Source organism: Cryptotermes secundus, unplaced genomic scaffold (genome assembly GCF_002891405.2).
Source record: "Cryptotermes secundus unplaced genomic scaffold, Csec_1.0 scaffold26, whole genome shotgun sequence".
Classification (NCBI taxonomy): Eukaryota; Metazoa; Arthropoda; class Insecta; order Blattodea; family Kalotermitidae; genus Cryptotermes; species Cryptotermes secundus.
This window is the reverse complement of record NW_019743656.1, coordinates 5,157,210-5,178,210: the sequence shown is the minus strand read 5'-3', so window position 1 is coordinate 5,178,210 and position 21,001 is coordinate 5,157,210. Positions and strand designations below refer to the sequence as shown.

Sequence of the window (21,001 nt, the reverse complement as noted above, 5' to 3'; positions counted from 1 at the left end):
TTATTTAGAATACTGGATGATGGACAAAGTCCAAAAACCCAGTAATTCTGAATATTCCTAACATATCCAAAAGATAAAACAAAGAGCAAATTATGCCAACCCATAATGAATTTATACAAATACAGCCAGCAGAGGCAAAAACAAGTTCAGAAATGCTTCTTGACAATGCAACTGTCCCCAGCTAGGATATTAGGGTACTGTCCTAGTGACACAATCAAGAATATCTTGCAGAAAATACAGATAAGGTCAAGACAGATTGTGCAGTTTATTGCTGTGTTGTCCCCCTTAAATTCTTATACAACATGTCAGCAGAATGATCCAAATTGAGATCTTATTTTCATACTCAAAACTTGTGAATTACAAAACACATTTCTCATGTTGTTTCTTTTCAAATTATGGCTAACAAAGTCTGTCCTTGATCATAAACAGAAAATGGATGCGATACTGTAATGAAAGACTATTCATAGAGGCAAAATTCTTTAAATAAAATTTGGTAGGCTCTTTGTAGTACCACNTTTCCTCCCTCTTCTCCTTAAATTTAGTATTAAGTATTTTGCAGAGTAGATAATGAAAAGTTCAGTCCAGTGTGACATATGAGTTTATAACACTTCAGTCCTCATTCGCCTTACATGTTTCGATTCAAAAGAATCATCTTCAGAGGCGCACCACTACAATAAGGAAACACTGTTACATAAGATATTCTAACAATATGCACTTTAGATATGACTAATGCTCTCTATATAAATTTTGTTATCACGGTTGGTTCCGATGTTTATCTTAGGCACGCACAATGGCGCTTCTTGAAATATAGATTTACTTATGATGAGCTTCTTTTAGTGTATTTCCTGGTTATTCTGACTAGGGTTTTTCACTGCATGCAATATGGTGTTCACTTTTCCATACATTAGCCTCCCAATTTATTTAAAATTGTATTAAAATTTCCATGTAAACAATTGGTTATTATATTAAAATATCTTGAGCCGACATTGGGTCATGTTGTTTTCCTCCTGATGGTGGGAGATGTCGTTTATTTCTCTTGGTTTTATGTTCTTATTATTAGAGTGTAGTTCACATTCGTGCTGTGTCATACAGTACAAACAACACAGCACGCACGTGAACTACACTCTAATAATAAGAACATAAAACCAAGAGAAATAAACGACATCTCCCACCATCAGGAGGAAAACAACATGACCCAATGTCGGCTCAAGATATTTTAATATAATAACCAATTGTTTACATGGACATTTTAATACAATTTTAAATAAATTGGGAGGCTAATGTATGAAAAAGTGAACACCATATTGCATGCAGTGAAAAACCCTAGTCAGAATAACCAGGAAATACACTAAAAGAAGCTCATCATAAGTAAATCTATATTTCAAGAAGCGCCATTGTGCGTGCCTAAGATAAACATCGGAACCAACCGTGATAACAAAATTTATATAGAGAGCATTAGTCATATCTAAAGTGCATATTGTTAGAATATCTTATGTAACAGTGTTTCCTTATTGTAGTGGTGCGCCTCTGAAGATGATTCTTTTGAATCGAAACATGTAAGGCGAATGAGGACTGAAGTGTTATAAACTCATATGTCACACTGGACTGAACTTTTCATTATCTACTCTGCAAAATACTTAATACTAAATTTAAGGAGAAGAGGGAGGAAAGGTAAATAAAAGTTTAATTATGGCACATTTACATGAGGATTATTCAAATTAAACCCATTCAGGGATTTTTTGGGCAAAAGGTATACAGGCCATTAAAAACAGCCCTCGTGGACACTATGAAATTATATTTTCGTTGAACAGCTTCTGGTCAACTGTTGATGTGTCATGCACGCAGCCATAAGATTATCTGTGACCAATCATATTAGCTAGCAGCCTCATGAAGAGCTTTCATCTGAATAAACCTCATACTAATATGAATAATACTGTGTAACAGAGAAGTGTTCAGTTTCTTGACAATTAAATGCAACATAAACAAACTATAAGATTCGTAACTGGAGGGTAAGGTGTTGAAGAAGCTCTTCTGAAAACACTTTCTTCTTCTCATACTTGTATATTTCACTCTCCCCTATCATGTCTGCTTTCTTTCCAAGTGAAATAATCTTCTGAAACACAGAGACTTGTATTGATCTTGATTTTTTTCAGAGGAAGCAGAAGAAATGTTCAAAACCTGCACAGCATCACTCGCATCTAGCACAACCGATTAAAAATTCAACTTGTTCCCATTTATAGATCAAACAATCTGCTAGACATTCCTACTGACAGTCTGACAACATACTAACAGTAGGCAGTGCAGTACTGTAGCAGTGAGATGAAACTCATGTCCGACTCACACTTTCACTGAGCTCACATAGGTTCTGAGTAATGCCTCAGCAGTTGTGTTATTTGGAACCAAAACTGGGTGACCACAACAACAGTTGATCCCAAATTCTAACCCAAAGGAGTGGAAGAGGAGAGAAGATACGCTCAGTAGTTATATACATTGGTTCTTCCACGTTATGAATTATATGTATCTGACTGTAACACTCAGAGCACTGGAACAATGATAAGGCCGTTGCTGCGTTATGGTGTCCTTTAGAATTACACTGGATTACACTACTGTGGCACTCTGAGGGCAGCAGTTAAATTGTATCAAATCTGTATTCCCCCTCACATGATTCAGTGAAAGGAATGCAAAATAAATACTGTAAGGTTGGAATGTGACTCTTCAGAGGCAACAAGTAAGATTCATGTTCAGAGTCGTAATCACCAATGTAGCTATTTTTAGCCACTTTCTTTATAAAATGTATCCTGTGTATACTGAACATTTAAATCATTGAATAAGTGCTGCTGACTGTAGCCATGTGCATATTCAAAGAAAAAGGTCTTCAGTTATGTTTACACCTATGTACTAACATGAAGGTTTAAAAAATCTTTAAGGTCTTTGAGGTTTTATGAGGATGACAACATATCTGGCAGTTTAATTTTACATTGTTAGAGATCAATGTGAAAATTACCTGTCACTAAAGAACTACTTCATAAAATGTATATTCAAAACTGCTAATCTCAGGTCCTAGTTTTAGGCCAAGCAAACAGTGGGGCTGTGAGTTTAATTCTCACCCACGGCATGGACGTTTCTGTGTTCCTCATCACCGCTGGCAATCCTACTCATCACCACATTCCCTTAATTCAGTGATATTTTCACAGTCTGGCACACCATGCGAAACGTTCTATTTATGAGACAAAAAAATCGTCTTACATTATGAAAATGGATATGTAATATAAATAAGAGTTTTATGAGAACATTGATGATGCAACTTTTCATACCTTCTTATCTCCCTTGTATTTACATATTCCACTTCTGTCAGTCTATGCTTCTCCATTAGGTAAAGGTAAAGGTAAAACTGTCCCTGACCTTAACTAATTAAGCACTATGCCATGAAGGCGTATGGAGGAGTAGATGTACAGACCCACGTTTTCTTGACTTCAGAACTAGCTGGAGCTGAGTGGTCAACTTCAAACCCTGGCTGCTTTATCCCTGGGGAAAGAGCCCCCAGTACCCATTGGATAAGAGGTTGGGTGGATCCCAGAGCCAGTCTTGACGACATGGAGAAGTGAGAATTCTTGACCCTACCAGGGCCTGAAATCTGACCCCCAGTCATCCAGCCATTAGCCAGTCACTAAACTGACAGCGCTATCTGTACTTCTTGATAAGGCTAGAGGTTACTACGTCAGTGAACATCAACATTACAGTATTCTGGAACATGGCACAATGTAGTTTCATAGATTAGCACCAACCTAGAAGGCTACTGACAGCCACGTTGATGTAAATTTATTTGAACCAAGTAAAACAAGTGTAATACCATGCGTTCTGACATAGCATTTGCCATGAGCTCAGTCTGGATGCAGGTTATCCTCACTGAGGCTTTTTGTGGTTATCGCTCCCATCAAATGCTGGGATAGTACCTTGATTAGGCCAACGCTTCTTTCACAAGTCATCATTCATCTATGATCCTACCATTTGATGCTATACAGCCTTGGTAATGACAGAATTTTAATATAACCAATAAAACGAAGCGTATTTCTTACAACATGACAAGCTGTGATGAACTCTAGGGAGTTATTTGTACTCAGAAACCATGTAAGAATTTACAGTCCAAATTTATTGAGGTTTCATTCTGCTATTGACTCAATGAAGCTTTCCTACCCTAGCTTTGTTCCTGAACCAACATCTTCATTTCTAGATTTAAATATTAATATAGCACTCAAGAAGAGCATTTTGTTTACCTACAGAATTCTGCAGTCAAGAAAATTCAGGGTTCAATCAAGATCAACAGAAAAATATATATAAAACAATATATTTTATAAAAGTATCTCTACAGTAGAAAAATACTGACTTCTGATAAATCTTCCAGATAATCAGTTCCCAGACATTACTTTCCTGTGTGCCACTAGAGAAATATAAAATATTTACAGACTGTCATTAGGTATTTATGTAATCAGAGTTAAGCAAATAGAATAAACTTCTGAAAACTAAATCACCCAAAAAGAAACTCCTAGCCCACACAAAACACTTTGTGGACCCATTTCAGTCTAAATATCTTAATGCAGAAGATACGCTTGAATTTAGGCCTGAATACATAGTCAGTGTGGTATGCACAAACCAGTAGAATTTTGCACGTAATTTTTTGGAAATACAGGTTTGAACTGTCAACTAACCCTAAACAACATTCCCCAAACTGCTCCACACACCAAAATAAGTCATATTCTGACAAGAAGAAAATCACAGAGGGTGCAATGCACAACCTCACTTCACAAGCTGTTGCCTTGAGTGTCACAAGCTGCAACTCCAAAATGAATGGCAAATGACTCACCAGATTCCACTCTACCTCCATCTAACAGAAGAGTTTTGTACTAACTGCAATCGTGACATAACATAATCAGCTTGGAAACTAATTTACAACAATGCATATTTCTCCTACACAAAGAAAAACAGATTGGAAGCCTTCAAAGCAGCACCAATGTGAGGGCCAGTGAAATTTAGAAATTGCTCAAATTCACCCTAATGGAACATGTTCTATATTCTTTTTTAAGTGATATCCATTTCTGCATAATATTTATTATGGAACAATTCTGACATAACAAGTGTTCATAAAAAGGAAAACATCATTAATTGTTAACATTTGAGGTTCTCCATGGAGATTAAATTTTTCTGGGATGTGGTGTTATTTTAGTCCCTTGGACATTACTGATGTTTCAGTGGAATGTGCTGTCTTGACTTGCAACCTTGAGGGTGGAGACAGCATGTATTTTTCCAGATATTGGTAAATATCTAGCAGACTACTTGGTATCAGCGCCCAGAAAACAGTAATATTCTTTAGTTTGTCTGCTAATCTTTCTTATCTGTGCATTGCGCTGTTATACTCGTAATGGTGCAGGTGTGTGATCCAGCCAGCCAATCATTGCATTTTTCAATAGAAAACCATTACTCTGAAGTCAAAATCTGACTGCTAACCTTGTAGTACAATGGTATTTAGAATCCTCCATTCCAGGCTAATAAAAGTTAAGCTGGATCTAGTCATGTTTTATACAAACGTCAGACAATCATTACTCTCAGTATATGTAAATGACTGGTGTATTTAAGTGCTGCAAACTCCATGCTTGATCTATACTTTACATAAATTCAAGTGTACTTGGAACATCTGGCAGTTGCAACAACTGGAAGAATCACTTGGGAAATCCTGTTCCATCTCAGAGTGCCATAAACTATCAGACTTGCCTGTACAGCACTGAAAACAAAGTAATAGGCAGACAGACAGACAGATGATGATGATGATGATGATTGCTAAGTTGCTGTTCTTGAAAGACAAGAGACTTACACGCCATGACTGAGCTATTCTACAGTGTGGTCACCCTGGTTCGTGGTTTGAGCAGAAACAACAAAACAGCTATCATGATGTAGAAAACAAGTAATTCAACAGTCTGATTCATGAGAGCTAACTTTCATTGCCATTTGGTGAACCAAGTTCTGGTGATTGGGGTTCATCCTGTCAACATAAAGCAAAGAATGTTTGTATTACAATAACATCTATACCTTTTTTTTTCTTTGGCACCACAGCCCAAATTTGGGCCTCGGCCTACCTCCATGAAACTCTCTGTTTCACTTTGGTTTACTAGATGTTAGACATTTGGTAGGACTCCCTGGCCGGGTGAACAGCTGGTCGCAAGGCCTCTACCTATACACAAACACAGTAAAACGTGCACGCACACGCACGCACGCACGCGCGCGCGCGCACACACACACAAACAAACACTAAACATCCATGCCCTGAGTGGGACTTGAACCCACAATCCCAGCTTCCAGGTGAGTGAAGACAGTGCATGCCTTAGACTGCTTGGCTACCATGACCAGCATTTATGTGGTTAGCCAAAGGTAAAATGTATGGTCACTCAGTTATCAATGGTGAGCAACAAATTATGGGTGATGACTGATCTCCCCACTCAACATTTGGGAATGACTTTCAAGTCTTAGCAGATATGAGTTTCTCATGGAGTGTGATGTCATGTAGTCTGGTAGAAGTTAACCTATATTTTGGAGGAGCAAACTGCTGCCATCTTGAAGGTAGAAGAGTATGTCAAACAAAAAGCAAGCAGGAAGCCGAACTTGGCTTGGATATTGCTTGGCTAACTCTTTGATCCTGAAGATGGAAGCACAATGTTCCTCCAAAATGTTGTTCAAGCTGTACCAAAATATACAGGATCATATCCCAGAAGACAACACTTGTGACATCCAGAGATGTTAAGCTGAACATAAATAGAAGGTCATACCAGTATTATTCACAAGAAAATTAGAATATAACAGAACTATAATTTTGCCTGTGGTTCTGTATGACTGTCAAACTTAGTCTCTGACATTAAGGGAGGAACATAGACTGAGGGTGTTTGAGAACAGGATGTTAAGGAGATATTTGGACCAATGAGAGATAAAGTGATGAGAGGTTGGACAAAAGCTGCACAATGAGGAGCTTCATAACTCTGACTCTTCCGCAAGTATAATGACAATGACTGTGGAAGGAAGGGATTGGAGGCTTCTCAACCACTGATGTACAGTAAACGAAACTGATACTAGTAAAAATATCCAGAAGGTTGTTCCTTTCTGTATGGAATGCAAGTGTGTTTACCTGCGAAATGATACTGCTCCTGTTGCTGGTGATGTCTAGATCCATGCCAAATGGTTTCATTGGCTTCAAACCCTCAGAGTAATCAGCATTATCGCCTAGGCTATATGGGCTTGGGTACTCAAACGATGAGTCACTGCAAAGACAAGAGCTACTTAGTCTGTAGTTTAGCTAACAGCACTGTCATGAATTCATACTATCCACCATTGAATGACTGGGTCACACTGAATAATGAATCAGAAAGGATATGCAAAGTGTGGAGGTGGCCTAATTTTATGTACTATCCCAGTATCTGCCTGCAGAGATAGAAAAATTATGAAAATTTTTAGTCAGGAATGTTGGTGTATGAGCCAAGATTCAAATAGACACCTTCTGAATATAAGTCAGAAGTGTTACCGCTTCAATCAACTTAGTTACTATGATATTTAGTGTTCTGACCAGAATTTAATCACGACTGCCATGATAATTTTTGTCTGTTACATAAGTAATGTCAGAGTCATGAGACAGAAAAGTGTAGACGAGGGTCTTGCAAGGCCCGGAACCAAGAGTGACTGTGCTGGTGAAGGCCAGCAGCAGCAGTTTACTTGAAGCCAAAACTGAAATTGAAAGGATAATCTTTTAATAAATTTATCTAAATCTCCAACAACAGGTTTTTATGATATTTGAGGGTCCCATGGCGTTTAATATTAAGACTGTGTATTCCAGGATGTAGCAATATATAGTCTGGTACACGATTCAGTGTTTCGGAGGAATATACTGCTTCCAATTTCAGGATATTTATTCTACCTTGCAGATGGAGGTAGCATGCACCTCTAAGACTTTTATAACCATCTATGTGGTTACAGATGCTACAAAACATAATATCTCAGAAGACAGCAGTTTTAACAAGATTGTATTCATGGTGAGGCTCAAAGATGCCCTGTTTCTTTCTCATCTGTACATAGATCTTCCAAGTGGAAGCAGTTTTGATGTAATTTTAAATTAAAGACAGATTGTGAACAGTTTTAAGTTGCATTAAAAATGGAGTTGAATGAGTGAGTTCTATATTCCATCAATGTATATCCACTATAATTATACGAACCAGATGCAAACTATGTTAGGTGTTATTTTCTTGTTATCGCAGAAATAAATAAGACTTCTGTACAGCTGGCCTTAAGATAGTTAACAACCTCTCATAGTATCCTCACTAGGTAAATTCTTCACACCCACCTCATGTAAGAATGCCGGTCGCCTGTAGAGTCCACATCAAGGTGGGATATGTCAGATTGCCCATTTGTGGCTATAGTGCCACTGTGTGAACACTGTGGTGCTGGTGGTGGAGGTGGTGCTGCAAGTTGCTGTCTTGCACCCTGCCCAGCTGTCTCGTGGCACTCACACTTACACTCCTCGGGGTTCACATAACTGTACACAGTCTTTTCTGCTACCACTGGCTTGGCACAATCTGAGGGCAGGTCCAGGGTTCCCCTTGAAGGGATGGTTTGGATCCGTTTTGGAGGTCTCCGTTTTTCTGGGATCTCTTCAAAATTGATCCACCCTGTGGGTTTTGGAGGCGGAGTCTGGAGTGGTGGTGTCGGCTGGGCACGAGGAGGAAGAGGTGGTGGGGGTGGAGATGGTGACATCGTACTCCTTTCAGAAGACAGTGACAGAGATGGCTTGCGGTACTCACGTGGACTCTGCAGACCTACAGTAACACAGTTATTCAATATTGCTAGAAACTTCAAATTGGTAATTTCATCACATTAGGGCTTGTTTAAGAACAAGATCTAAACTGGGTGTAAGTGAAACTAGCTGATAACAGTCCTATGCAGGAGGTCCTATAGTCAATCCCATGGAAAAGGTTGGATATCCTGATTGAAGATATTACGTTGTTTTGTTCAGTTGCTCCACGCAAGTTCTGGGATAGTAACTGGTCCCTTCTATGTCCTTCTCAATGATTTTCCAATTCAACATTACATAACCTGTGCAGCTGACAAAGCCTTATTTAAATACAGTGCGAAACACAATTTGAATACAGTGCAGACATTAGCTCCTCAGATTTTGATATCAACATTACTTTATCAAAACCTGAATTTACAATATAATGAAAGAATGAATGCATAAGGTGTACGCCTAAACTGGTCCTTGCACCGTAACCTTCAATGATCTGTCATGCATCAAACTCTGTTTCAACCCTTCACTTTGAATGAAGTCTTTGTAGGGATCTGGCTCCATGAATTAGTGACCCAGGTGGTGAAACCTTAATTAAGCTATGGCCTCACAGTCACATAGGATGTGTGTGGCTACATTTACACTACAACTTCCAGTCAATCGCAGTAGCTTTGTTATTTATGTTACACTATCTTAGATGTGCTGAGCATGGATGCATGGATGTTTGTCTGCATTTTTCATCACTACTCATTACCACAGTCTCCTCCAACTTGAAAGTTCAGCCATGCGCTTAGTCCTTTTCATGCAGAAAAATATAGTTTAAAAATCCTGACAATGAATTCCACAGATTATGCACATGGTGAAATCCATGAAACAATTTAAACTAACTTCCTTACTCTGTAATCAGTGAAGTGCCAAGTCAGAGATGAAAATCCAGATTTAAAGACTGGGGATGTAATAGTGTGCTGTCTAGAAGGGCAAGGGATATCATACTAATACCGATAATCATTATATTGTAGCATTTGGACAACCCTTACTCAGTTATGGCACAGTAAACAACTTATCAGTGTAATAATGATTGCACACACAACAGAGGTACATGTCACATCCATGGTGATGTCATGCAACAATGGGAGAGCTGCAGGAAGCGGTGTTCTCTGTGCAGTCCCTGCAGAGGCTACATAACGAGGAGCAGCTGCTATCACAAGAGAGCCTTGAGACAGCAGTTAGACGAGGAGGTGGTTGGTGCAATAATGCCACCAGACTGAGAGGATATGAGCCCAGGAGCAGGGGAAGGTCCATTGGTGAAGACACAGCAGACTGAGAAGATTTAGCACGTGCTGTAGTGAACTGCAGAGTGTGTGAATTAGCAATATCGCTATAGTTACTTGTAGTTAAGATCTGTAAGTGTTCGACAAATCCAATTAGCAATAAAAACCCGTTTATATTCACTCATACATGTGACAACTGGTGTCAGAAGTGGGACTTAACTGGAGTTATCAATATTGAATTGAAAATTGCATCGTGTAATTAAATCGCCACACTACGAAGATGGAACACATACTGGAATGCCGGCTGGCCAAAATTAAGGACATGCAAGAAAGAACAAACGCCAATCTAAAAAGGCTGGGAACCAAAATCGAAGCACTCTCATCACAAGGAGTTGAAGGTGATAATGAAAGCCGGTCAAGGAAAAATAGAGACCATGATGGAGGCCTGTCTGGGAAAGATGGAGGTCATGGATTTGGCAGAAATCCCAGAAGAAATAGAGTTCCAGTTGGCGCATCTGGAAGCCCCTAAGGGAATGGTCACAGTGGAGACTATCAGAGCACTGGAGGACAGATCAGGAGACCAGAGACCAGCTTTGGTGTACCGGAACCATTGGAAAAGACAGACCAGGGACAATTCTGTACAAAGAACCCCAGTGGACTGAAGTTCAAGAAGAGATATTGGGTGCAGCAGAAATGCAACAATAGCAAAAGCAACTGAGGCCTGAAACAGCGGCTAAGCTTGGGAAACAAGAAAAAGCTCAAAAAGAGAAAAGTCAACGAGGCCCTGATATACGAGTAGACCATAGCGCTGCAGGTTGTCAAGCTCACAGTTGGGTCTTCCATGAAAATTCTAAAAATGAATGATAAGACATTGTGGTGGAGCTGGCCACAATTCAAGTGACACATGAGACTACTCACAGTTGAAGAGTCAGAGATATAGGAGCGCCAGCCACCCTTGGGAGTTTTTCTTGCATCGACCGAAAAAGAAGATGATGGTATTACACCTGGACCAATTCGCATCTTATCAGGGAACCGCCTGGGATGAATGTCCTTAAGGATTGAGCATCAGGAGCAGTTGAGGAGTAATCACCGTGAGAACCATGCCACAGGGAAGGAAGGTGAGGCAAATCACAGATGTCACAAGCAAAGTCTTTGGAAAAGAAGAAATGGCAGTATGCCTGTAGGTTATTTGGGACAAACAGTCTTAAGGAGGGAGTAATGTAACACGTAGTGAGCAGTTATTAGGTTATGGCACAGCAAGAAACTTATCAGCATAACAATGATTGCATAGGCAACAAAGGAACACGTCACATCCGTGGTGACACCATGCAAAAATAGGAGAGCTGCGAGAAGCAGTGCTCTCTATGCGGGACATGCCAGCGCTATACAGCATTATAGTTACTTGTAGATGCGATCTTTAAATGTTCACTAAATCCAATTACCAATACAAACCCCATCTATAGTCACTCATACACATGACACATTTTCACAGTTGCCCTCTGCCTGCTGCATTGTGCATGTATACTGCAGCTCACAAACCCACAAAGTATTTAACTGTATGTACAGAGATGTTTAATAATATCTACATACCTTGCTCAGCAAACTCAAACCAGGTCTTGGTAATGCGCCGTGGACTTTTGGCTCGCCCACTAACAGAATCCTCTCGTGGGAGACAGATCCGCATCTTCTCGACAGCCTGTTCACGAACATCTTCAGTTTGCACATAGTCATCTAGCAGGGACGGATTGATGGGTGTGGTGCTTCGTGGGCGATCAATGGGGCAAGTCTTCACTTCAGCTATGCGCTGTTTGATGGGAACCATGGGCACAGCCACGGATCGCTCCTGTGGCAATGTGGTAGGTACATAAGGTAATTCTTCTTCAAACGAATCCTGCTGTACCACCAGGCCTTTCCGCTCATGGTCCTCTTCTTCAGGCTCTATCTCTGGTTGATGTTGTTGCTTTTTCTTCTTCTTCTTGGTGCTTAGGTACTCCACTTCAGAGTCCCTCTCAGACTCAGAGGAGTGGTGGTCCGTTTTGCTGGTAGAATCTGGTACCTCTACCAGTGCTGTCACTTTGGAATCCTCCTGAGAAGGCATAGATTGGCTTTGTGAGTTGGCCAGAGTTAGTGAATTAGTGTGGCCACGGGCCACTTCATCCTGGTACAGAGTTGGAAGCATTACTGATTCAGAAGGCAGCAAACTCTCATTTTGAGGATGATGATCTTCTTTCGTTAGACAGTCATCTGTACTGACATGGTCGATTCTAGCAACACAATCAACTTTAACAACACGGCCATTCTGATTGGCAAGATCAGCTCTGCCATTGCGGTCACCTTGTGTAATAACAACTTCTGCAACACGGCCATTTTGAGAGGCAAGTTCAACTTTAGCTACACGATCCTCTCGACTAGACAAGTCATTTACAGCAAAATGATCATTCTTGGCTGCATGATCTTTACGGAGAGCATGATCGTCTTTGGTTGCACTACCATCCAAAACCACACGAGCCTCTCTGGAAACACGATCCTCATGCTCTTGTGATAACCTGAGTCGCTGCCTCTCCCCTGCACGGATCATGCCATACTCTGAGGGTTGATAGTTCCCGTCTGAGTTGAATGTGAATTCTACATTGCCAATTGGTTCTATAATAGATAACTTCTGGTCAGGTGAAGAGAGGTCCACAGGTGACACAACATCTCCCTCTAAGTCTTTTGTCCCCTTCTTGCGATCACGCTTCTTGAAGAGCGATGAGAATACACTCTTGTTCTTGTTGTCCTTCTTTCCTTTGGTGTCAGAGGGCGCCACTGTCATACCTGATGTGACACGCTCACGACTCTTACTACGGGACCGGCTCCTCTCCCGCAGCCCCTCACTCGCCTCTTTTAAAATTGTGGAGAGGCCACTTGACTTCCTCTTACTTGACACCACAGTAGGTGACTCTGGACTTGGAACGCCACTCTCGTTGCGTTTGAACAAGTTCGTGAAAGAGCTCTTCCGAGAGGTGGAAGATGGAGAGGGAGTCCGCGATCCACTGTCGTCAGTCTTCTTGTGGGCCACATGGCGTGACAGTTTTGGAGAAGCAGATGGAGTCACCTCAGCTGGTTGATGCTGCTGCTGTTGCACCAGCTGTGAGAAGGTGATGGGCTTCTTGCCCTGCTCTGACAGGTTTAATGTCACAGGCTTCTGCTTTGTGTGAGGGCCCCACTCATCACGGTCTCTTAGTTGCCATTCATTTCTAAATGCCATGCGAGGTGGCTCTTTTTCTCTCAAAGTTCTCTCTTCAGTCATTCTCTTCTTCTGCACATCCTCCATGCGCACTGTCTCTTTGTCTATCATGGCTCTGTCCTCAGGTTCAGACTTTTTCTGCACATGCTCCACTCGTGGCGTCTCTTTGGCCTCGGCTATAGTCTTCTTCTTCTTCACAGCCTCCTTGACTCTTACATCCCCAACAATGGCTATGGTTGGATCAACTTGTCTGGACAGCAGTGCCTTCTCAAGGGACTCCGTCTCATGCTTATTGGGTGGTGACTCTATATCTATACTCTGTGTGGGGATGGGCTTGCTGCCACAGAAAGAGGTCTCCAGCAACATTTTGTGGGGGGAAGGGGAGCGCCCACTGGAAGTGATAGACTGGCCAGACACCACGGAGAGATGCGACATTCCAGAGATGTGGGAGGCACCTGAACCACCAGAGCCAATGGAGGACAGGCGACTGGTGCGGCCACTGATGGAGAGCAGTGCTACATCACTGCAGGCTGAGTCCTTGCGTTCCTTCTCACTCTGGGCCTCCAGTTCATATTTGAACACTGACGCCTGTTGCTGCTGCTGCTGTTGTCTCGCAAGCCGCCGCTCCCGTCGTCGCTGTGTCTCGCGCTCTGTGACTGTGCCATGTTCTTCGTGGAAGTCCAGCTCCTCTGTGCTCGATCGTAAATCAGCTGCACCCTCCTCCTTGAAACCCAGTCCGAGCTTGGCACCTGATCGTTCACCGGAACCTGTAGAAACACAATGTGTACTTTCCATGGTAATTCCATATAACTGTCTTGAGATCATGCTACAGCAGTTACTCCAATGAAATAAAGATCTCTTTCTTCAGATAGTGTGCTTTAGCGTTAAAGATAGCACGAACATCAGTAAACTGAAACTTAACAGCTTCATCTAAAAGTAATCTTCTGAACTTGTTCTCAGGAGGTGCTTTGTTTGAATCTAACCTGGGACATCCTAAGGTTCTTGTGGTTTTTCTCAGTCCCCCTAACAAGCAATGACTGCTTCTTGTCAAATGTTTCCAATTTATCACTCATCAGATTACCCATTGCTACAGCGTCTTTATGCAATGAAACTATTGTTAAACAGTCCACTATGAACAGAATTAGTAACCTGTAGAGTGTAAAACAATTTCAAAGAATACAAATATAGGAAGCTAATTATTACCTCAATATTATGTCACTTCTGCCCCAGACATTGCTGTCACTAAGAACCCATATAATCAACTTTCAGTATTTTCTAAATTGTCTGCTACTTTACAGTACTCAGGACTCTAATACATCTCCTGGTTGCAATAAACTGGTAACCTTATTACTCTCAATATTGAAGCATCACGCCATGGGGACACAGAAATATAGCTCCATGCTTACTTAACCTTAGTACCAGACGGAACTGAGTGGCCTGTTTCACGCTCCGGACGTTTTAGCACCAAACCCAATGTGCAGAATTCTGGGTGGGCCCCATAGGAAGTTAGGATGCTGTGGTGAGAAAAATATCTTGCCCCTCTGAGAATCGAACCTAAATTCCTTGGTTATCCAGTCCCAAGCTAGTACTATATTGACAGCGCCCTCGCGGCACCTCTCATTTTGGCTATTTTGCAGAATATCCGACGAATTTCTCTGTTACTTCCTCCCAAATTCTGTCTGTAACACACACATCCGTCCCTTTTCTTTCATGGGTTGGGATGGTGTGGGACTAAGTCCCTAAGAATTTAGGCCACAAATGAGCCCACTGGATCAGCCTTGGATGATAGATGAGGGAAATGGAGCATTCAACAATATGAAAATTGGCAAGAGAAATGGAAGTACTCAAAGAAAACCTGCTCCAGTGCCACTATGTCCACCACAAATCCTAAGTAAAATTTCCAGAATATTTTTTCATAGTTCAGACAATCTGTATAGTGATTATGTTATGGGCTGAACAACCGAGAATCAGGGGTTTGATTCCCGATAGGGGCAAGATATATTTCTCTTCTCCATAGAATTCAGACCAGCTCTGGGGTGCACGCGGTCTCCTATCCAAAAGGTACCAGAGATATTTCCCGGAGATAAAACTGCCGGGGCGTCAAGCTGACAACGTTAAGAATGCATGAAGCTATACCACCACAATCCCATACGTATTCATGGCGTGGTGCTTAATTAAACAGAGGAACAAATTTGACTTCATTTACTTTTAAGCAAGAACTACACGTTACCTCAGTCTTGCTATACCTTCGAAAAGCTCCCTCTCTGGGGAGCTGTCCCTGCTGTTATTGCTGTCGTGGTGAGAAGAACTGCTTGCCCGCGAGATGTCTATCCGAGGCGTGGACGGTGTCTGCAACCCACCTCCTGCAGAGCCGGGTGAGATGAGAGTCACGTCTTCCCTGATCCCTGGCAAGGGCCGGGCCTGAGGCTGCTTCTCCTCGGGGCTCTCCACGTCGTCGCTTAAGTCCTCAAATGAGGCAAAGGGCGCGGGTCCCATACGCCGCTGTTTGTAGCTGCACAGCTTCGACTTGGGAGCCGATGAGGCCATAGCGTGAACTCAACATTCCATGTCAGGCCAACCGCTGCATCTTTTTTCAGCCCTGTACCAGGAGAAGCCTCAGTTATTTAGTGTCATGCAACACATCTCTGAAACACATTGACAACCGTTCAAGAACCACGAGCGAGCTACTCAGTTGGGCTGCCTGCCTGAAATAATATAGGCTGATTCATTTGGAGGAGGCTCCGAATTAATAATTACAAATCATGAAAATATTTACTAAAGATAGTTAAGCATGGCAGGTATAAGATATATGTGGATACAAGTGACTTACACAAAATGCTGAGATTTGTTTTCCCCCACCTGCAGACATAGGCTGACACGATATTCTATGTATACACTCAACTGTATATATTAGTGGTTTCCAATCTGGGGGGCATGCCCCTTGAAGGGATACCATGAGGAGAAGTTTAATTTTTAATGAGAAACCTGGCCGAAATAATATATATATATATATATATATATATATATATATATATATATATTCTGAATTTAATCATCTCTTCCGCAACCAATCAGTAGAACTCTCAATCCAGATATAAAAATACATTAGATTAAATTTATACATTTTTAGACTTTATTCGTCGCTAAATAAAAAGCACTGTGCAACATTTCATTATAACAAACTGAATTATTTTATTCAGTTTGTTGTGGTGTACTAATTACAAGTCACCATATCACCATATAAACTAATACCAATAGGACTGCAAACCGTTACATTTATATCAACAAAAAAGTTGGGTAAACGGCACGAGAGTTCGGTGAAAACCAAAAGGGGGCATCATGTCAAAATTTTGTGAACCACTGGTGCATATTATTCCGTCACATATACGTGGAACCAAAGATTGGAGGAAATGGCGCGAACCGGACAGGCAGGCACCGTACTAGAATTGCAAGGTACACACATTTGCTTTCGTTTTCATCGGTACATTATCGCGTGAATTATAAATTAATAATTTGGGGGTGGAACTCCGAGTGAAGCACTCTGTATAATACTATCAGGGACATACATACGGCATCGCAAGATACAGAATCACCATTCACACAACTAACCTCGTTCCATGACCATGCACTAAGGAACATAATAATTATTATCTGGTTGTGGGTCTATAAATCAGCGATTCGAATTATGTTCCTCCCCCCAAAAAAAACAATGGGTTCCTTCATGCTACACAGTCTGAGCTACTGACTCGGAAGTCTACGAGTAGATGGGAGGATATTATTAAAACGGATCTTAGAGAAAGAGCTTTGGAAGATTACTGGATTCATCTGGCTATGAATATTCACCAGTGACCAGCTGCTGTGAAAACTGTATTGAACCTCTGAGTTCTATAAAATTCTTGAAGGACTTTGCTCTATTTTAGTCAGTTTATACGGTGATGTAGAGAACTTGGATAGACCAGTCAGTATAGCGACAGGCTGAACAGCCAGGGTTTGATTACCGGCAGGGGAAAATATTTTTCTGTACTTCAATACCGTGGACCACACAGCCTCATATACAATGGGTACCGGGGGCTCCTCTTTCCCCGGGCCGTGAAGCTGATCACTCACCTCCAGCTTGTGCCGAGGTCAAGAATGGTGCAGCTATACTTTCACCCCCCACAAAAGTCTTCATGGCGTGGTGCTTAATTAAGCACACGGACAAAATTACCATACCATATTCGGCGACGTGCGCTGATAAGGGCTAATCCCAGTGGTGGGGTTTCGTTATGGGGTGAGGGATGATAGGATTTCATAAATAAATAAGGAGAAGAGTCAGTAAATACGTCACAAATGGATATAAAACATAAAATATGTGATATTGGGACCTGGAAAAAACATTTATTTCTCGACACATCCTCCGTCAACACTGATACATTTATGCCATCGCTTTACTAGTGCGTCGAAACCCGCAACACGGAAGTCTTTTGACTGTTGTCTCAGCCACTTCCGCACCTCAGTTTCAACCTCTTCGTCATCAGTGAAACCTTTGCCACCCAGCTGTGAATCGCTTTACTCTACAAAACACTTCCCGTAGTAAATATGTCTTTGTGAATATACTTGACACTGATTCATTTTGCCCAAAAAATCGCACAACAAAACGCTGCTCTTCAGTAGTATACTCCTTAATCAGGTCGCCATTTTGACTACTGACACCAGCCTCTGAACATGCGCATGCGGGTCTGCTAACTAGACTGTCATGAAGCTGGACTGTGCTGCTACCTAGTGATACACATAGAAAACCTATTACGTCCATTACAACTGTTTTACTTCCGTCTGTGACCTATTTACTGACTCCCTCGTATATACGTCTAGCATATAGAAATGAGTGACTACAAAAATTGAATATGGGATATGAACACATGGAGATTTTAAATCATTATTCAGGACTATAACTGGTGGTGTGCGGTATCTTCAGCGTTTCAGTGTTCAAGACTTCAAGCTCAAGACGTCGCAGTCCTGATAACATGAAAAGAAAGTTGCGGATATCAGAAACAGCGAGGCAACTTTGCTTCTGTTTCAGCACTTACTCACCTACAGGATCAGAACAAATCTATAGGGGATCCCAATGTGGCATTCATGGGTACAGATATGAGGCGATTGCACATCGTAAGGTAAAGTCGTCTCTGTGCTTAAATAATTAACTAACCAATTAACACTCTACGAAAATATGTGGACGACTGGGAGAAAAGTCATATTTATTTTTAACCTCGACATTATACGGAGGTGAGTGATCAGCTTCACGCCCCGGCCTCTTTAGCCGCGAAGAAATAACCCCGGTACTCATTAGACAGAGCATTTGGCAAGCCACCGAGCTAGTCTGGACGATACACGTAAAGAGTAACATTTTCTGTCCTTCCGGGGAATGGAATTACATTCCTCAGTAATTCAGCGAGAAGCTACAGCCACTGAGCTGTAGAATGATTATAACTACATCCCGGCATTCACTGATTATGAAGAGACCGTGCCAAGACCATGAACTCTTAGCTGGCACGAATTTCGCTTGCTTCTCATTGGTATTGAAAAGGGTGAGGGGAGGTATGAATTCTCTCAAACTCATTTTGAATGCAAGAATCGGAGAGTGAACAGACATGTAGCAAGAAACATTTCAGAACGCCTCTAATCAGCACAAGTAATACCGCGATCTTCTGATGTGAAGTGCTCATAATTACATAACCATCTCTACAGAAACGCGTTCTGAGAAGCTGATGTTAGTTCAGCTATCGCGAAATTCTCCGCCTTTCATGGGCTCCGGGAGATCATTTCCCATATACACAATACACTGCCTCCTGGCCTTATTCTGAGGCAGCTGACTGCAATCTACGTCCACGCTCAGTTTTAACCTGTATCAACTCACAGATTTCTCGACTAAAATGTTGTAAGCATTTCTCATCTCCCTCTTGCGTGCTACAAGTCCAGCCTATGACATCCTTCTTGATGAGAGTCTTATTTATGGCTTGTTTAACGACGATATTAATAGCTCGGAGTATATAGCAATCGAATGATACGATTGAAAATTATGAGGCCTAATTTGTGGTACTATGCCGGAAATTTCCCGAGGGGACTGAGGAATACCACGAAAATTTATGGTTACAAGATCTGAAGCTGGAGCTTCCCAAATTCGAAGTAAGAGTTCTGCCTACACAACCAAAGCGTTCAGTTCCTTCATATTATCACCTTAATAACGTATATGAAATCACCAATTAAAAATAACTTCAATCTAACATTTTACTGACGAAACAAAGTGTTCCATAACAAACAAAATAAACCAACTCCGTGGCTTAAGCCCGCAAGCGAACTATACAGACCGAGCGACCGCTGTTTGTCGTCGAAGTTAGTGCCAACTTCTGTGGACAGGGTGTCGCCTGGTCAGCGCAACGAATCCCACGGCCGTTAATATCGGGTTTTTAGACTGGAGGCGCCATTTCCTTGCAATAGCTCCTCAATTATCCTCACGAGGCTGAATGGACCCCGTCGGGGAGTAGGGAATCGAACCCGGGACATTTGGATCTGTAGCCAGGAACTCTGACCACTAGACCACAGAGGCGGTCCATAAACGGTCAGTAAATATTGTATTTGAGGTCCTCACAGTGGCGATTAAGATAACTATCTTACGGAACGTGATGCCTTGTAGCCCAGTAGAAGTTTAGTGACGTTTCGGAAGAACAATTGCCTTCGTCTTCATGGTTGAGGAGTAAGAGAAGAAAGAAGAAAGCATAGCGTGGATTCACCAGTATGCTACTCCTATACACTGTGTCTACTATATACAACATTACAAACTATAACGCGTTAATACTGTATAATCGTAATACAGTATAGAGCGCGTGCAGGGTACCGGTGGATCCATTCGGCTTACACGGAAAATTTACGCTATGCATATGATAGAATAACTGTAATTAAAAACCAGATCTGAAGATGGCACACATGTGACGAAACATGTCGTCCTAGACAGCAACTCCGCCTGCTGGAAATAGTGTTTATTTGACAGTAAAAAATATAGTACATTATCTGTAACGATTTACACAACAGGATGTAACAAAATATGAAAAATAGCGTGGATATAACCCCGAAGATGGAGGCATTATATTCTTCCGAAACTTTGGCGAACTATGAGACTACGCGTCGTCACATCTCAGAAGATATCACTGACCATAATATCTAAATGCTTCGGTCAGCTCACGAGTTTGCGGAACCTAATGATGAAGAAAGCGCAGACTCAAATAGCGACTAGAAGGTGCGTGGTTTGTAGTGTAGTGCTCTGGTAAGAGAGACAGGACTAGCTGCTTGTAAACTGCATCCTGCTAAAGAAATATGGAATAAAAGTTAAAAGATAAAGTTGTTCCTATGCATAGAGGTGTATGGGTGAGTGGATGCATAGATCCACGCATTCTTGACCTCAGCATTATTTGGAGGGGAGTGGTTAGCTTCAAGCCCAGGCCGCTTTACTCCCGGCGAAAGAGTCCCCGGTACCCATTGGATAGGAGGCTGGGTGGGCCCCAGAGCCGGTCTGAACATGGAGAGGAGAAAAATCTTGCTCCTACCGGGACTCAAACTGCAACCCTTCAGCCGTCCAGCCCGTAACCAGTCGCTATACCGACTGCGCTATCCCAGCTCCCCAGAACTATGAAATACTTACCCATAAAGATTCATATTAAA

The 21,001-nt window shown here is 41.7% G+C and overlaps 1 protein-coding gene across 3 annotated transcripts in view; it reads right to left on the bottom strand.

Moving 5' to 3' along the window:
- The window catches only part of LOC111874179, a 64,059-nt gene that overhangs the window by 16,949 nt on the left and 26,109 nt on the right, over window positions 1–21,001 (bottom strand). Inside the window, exons 2-6 of one of the 3 annotated variants that reach the window (XR_004514071.1) lie at window positions 15,556–15,908; window positions 11,674–14,076; window positions 8,375–8,846; window positions 7,169–7,301; window positions 5,867–6,034 (exon numbers count right to left, since the gene is read on the bottom strand). Coding sequence is in view for 2 of the 3 variants with exons in the window: in XM_023869457.2 (XP_023725225.1) it covers window positions 5,984–6,034; window positions 7,169–7,301; window positions 8,375–8,846; window positions 11,674–14,076; window positions 15,556–15,856 (3,360 nt within the window). In the remaining variant the exon portion in view is untranslated. Of the gene's footprint in view, window positions 1–3,628; window positions 6,035–7,168; window positions 7,302–8,374; window positions 8,847–11,673; window positions 14,077–15,555; window positions 15,909–21,001 lie in introns of those variants that run through there. The other 2 variants (XM_023869457.2, XM_033755368.1) reach the window with 2 other exon arrangements.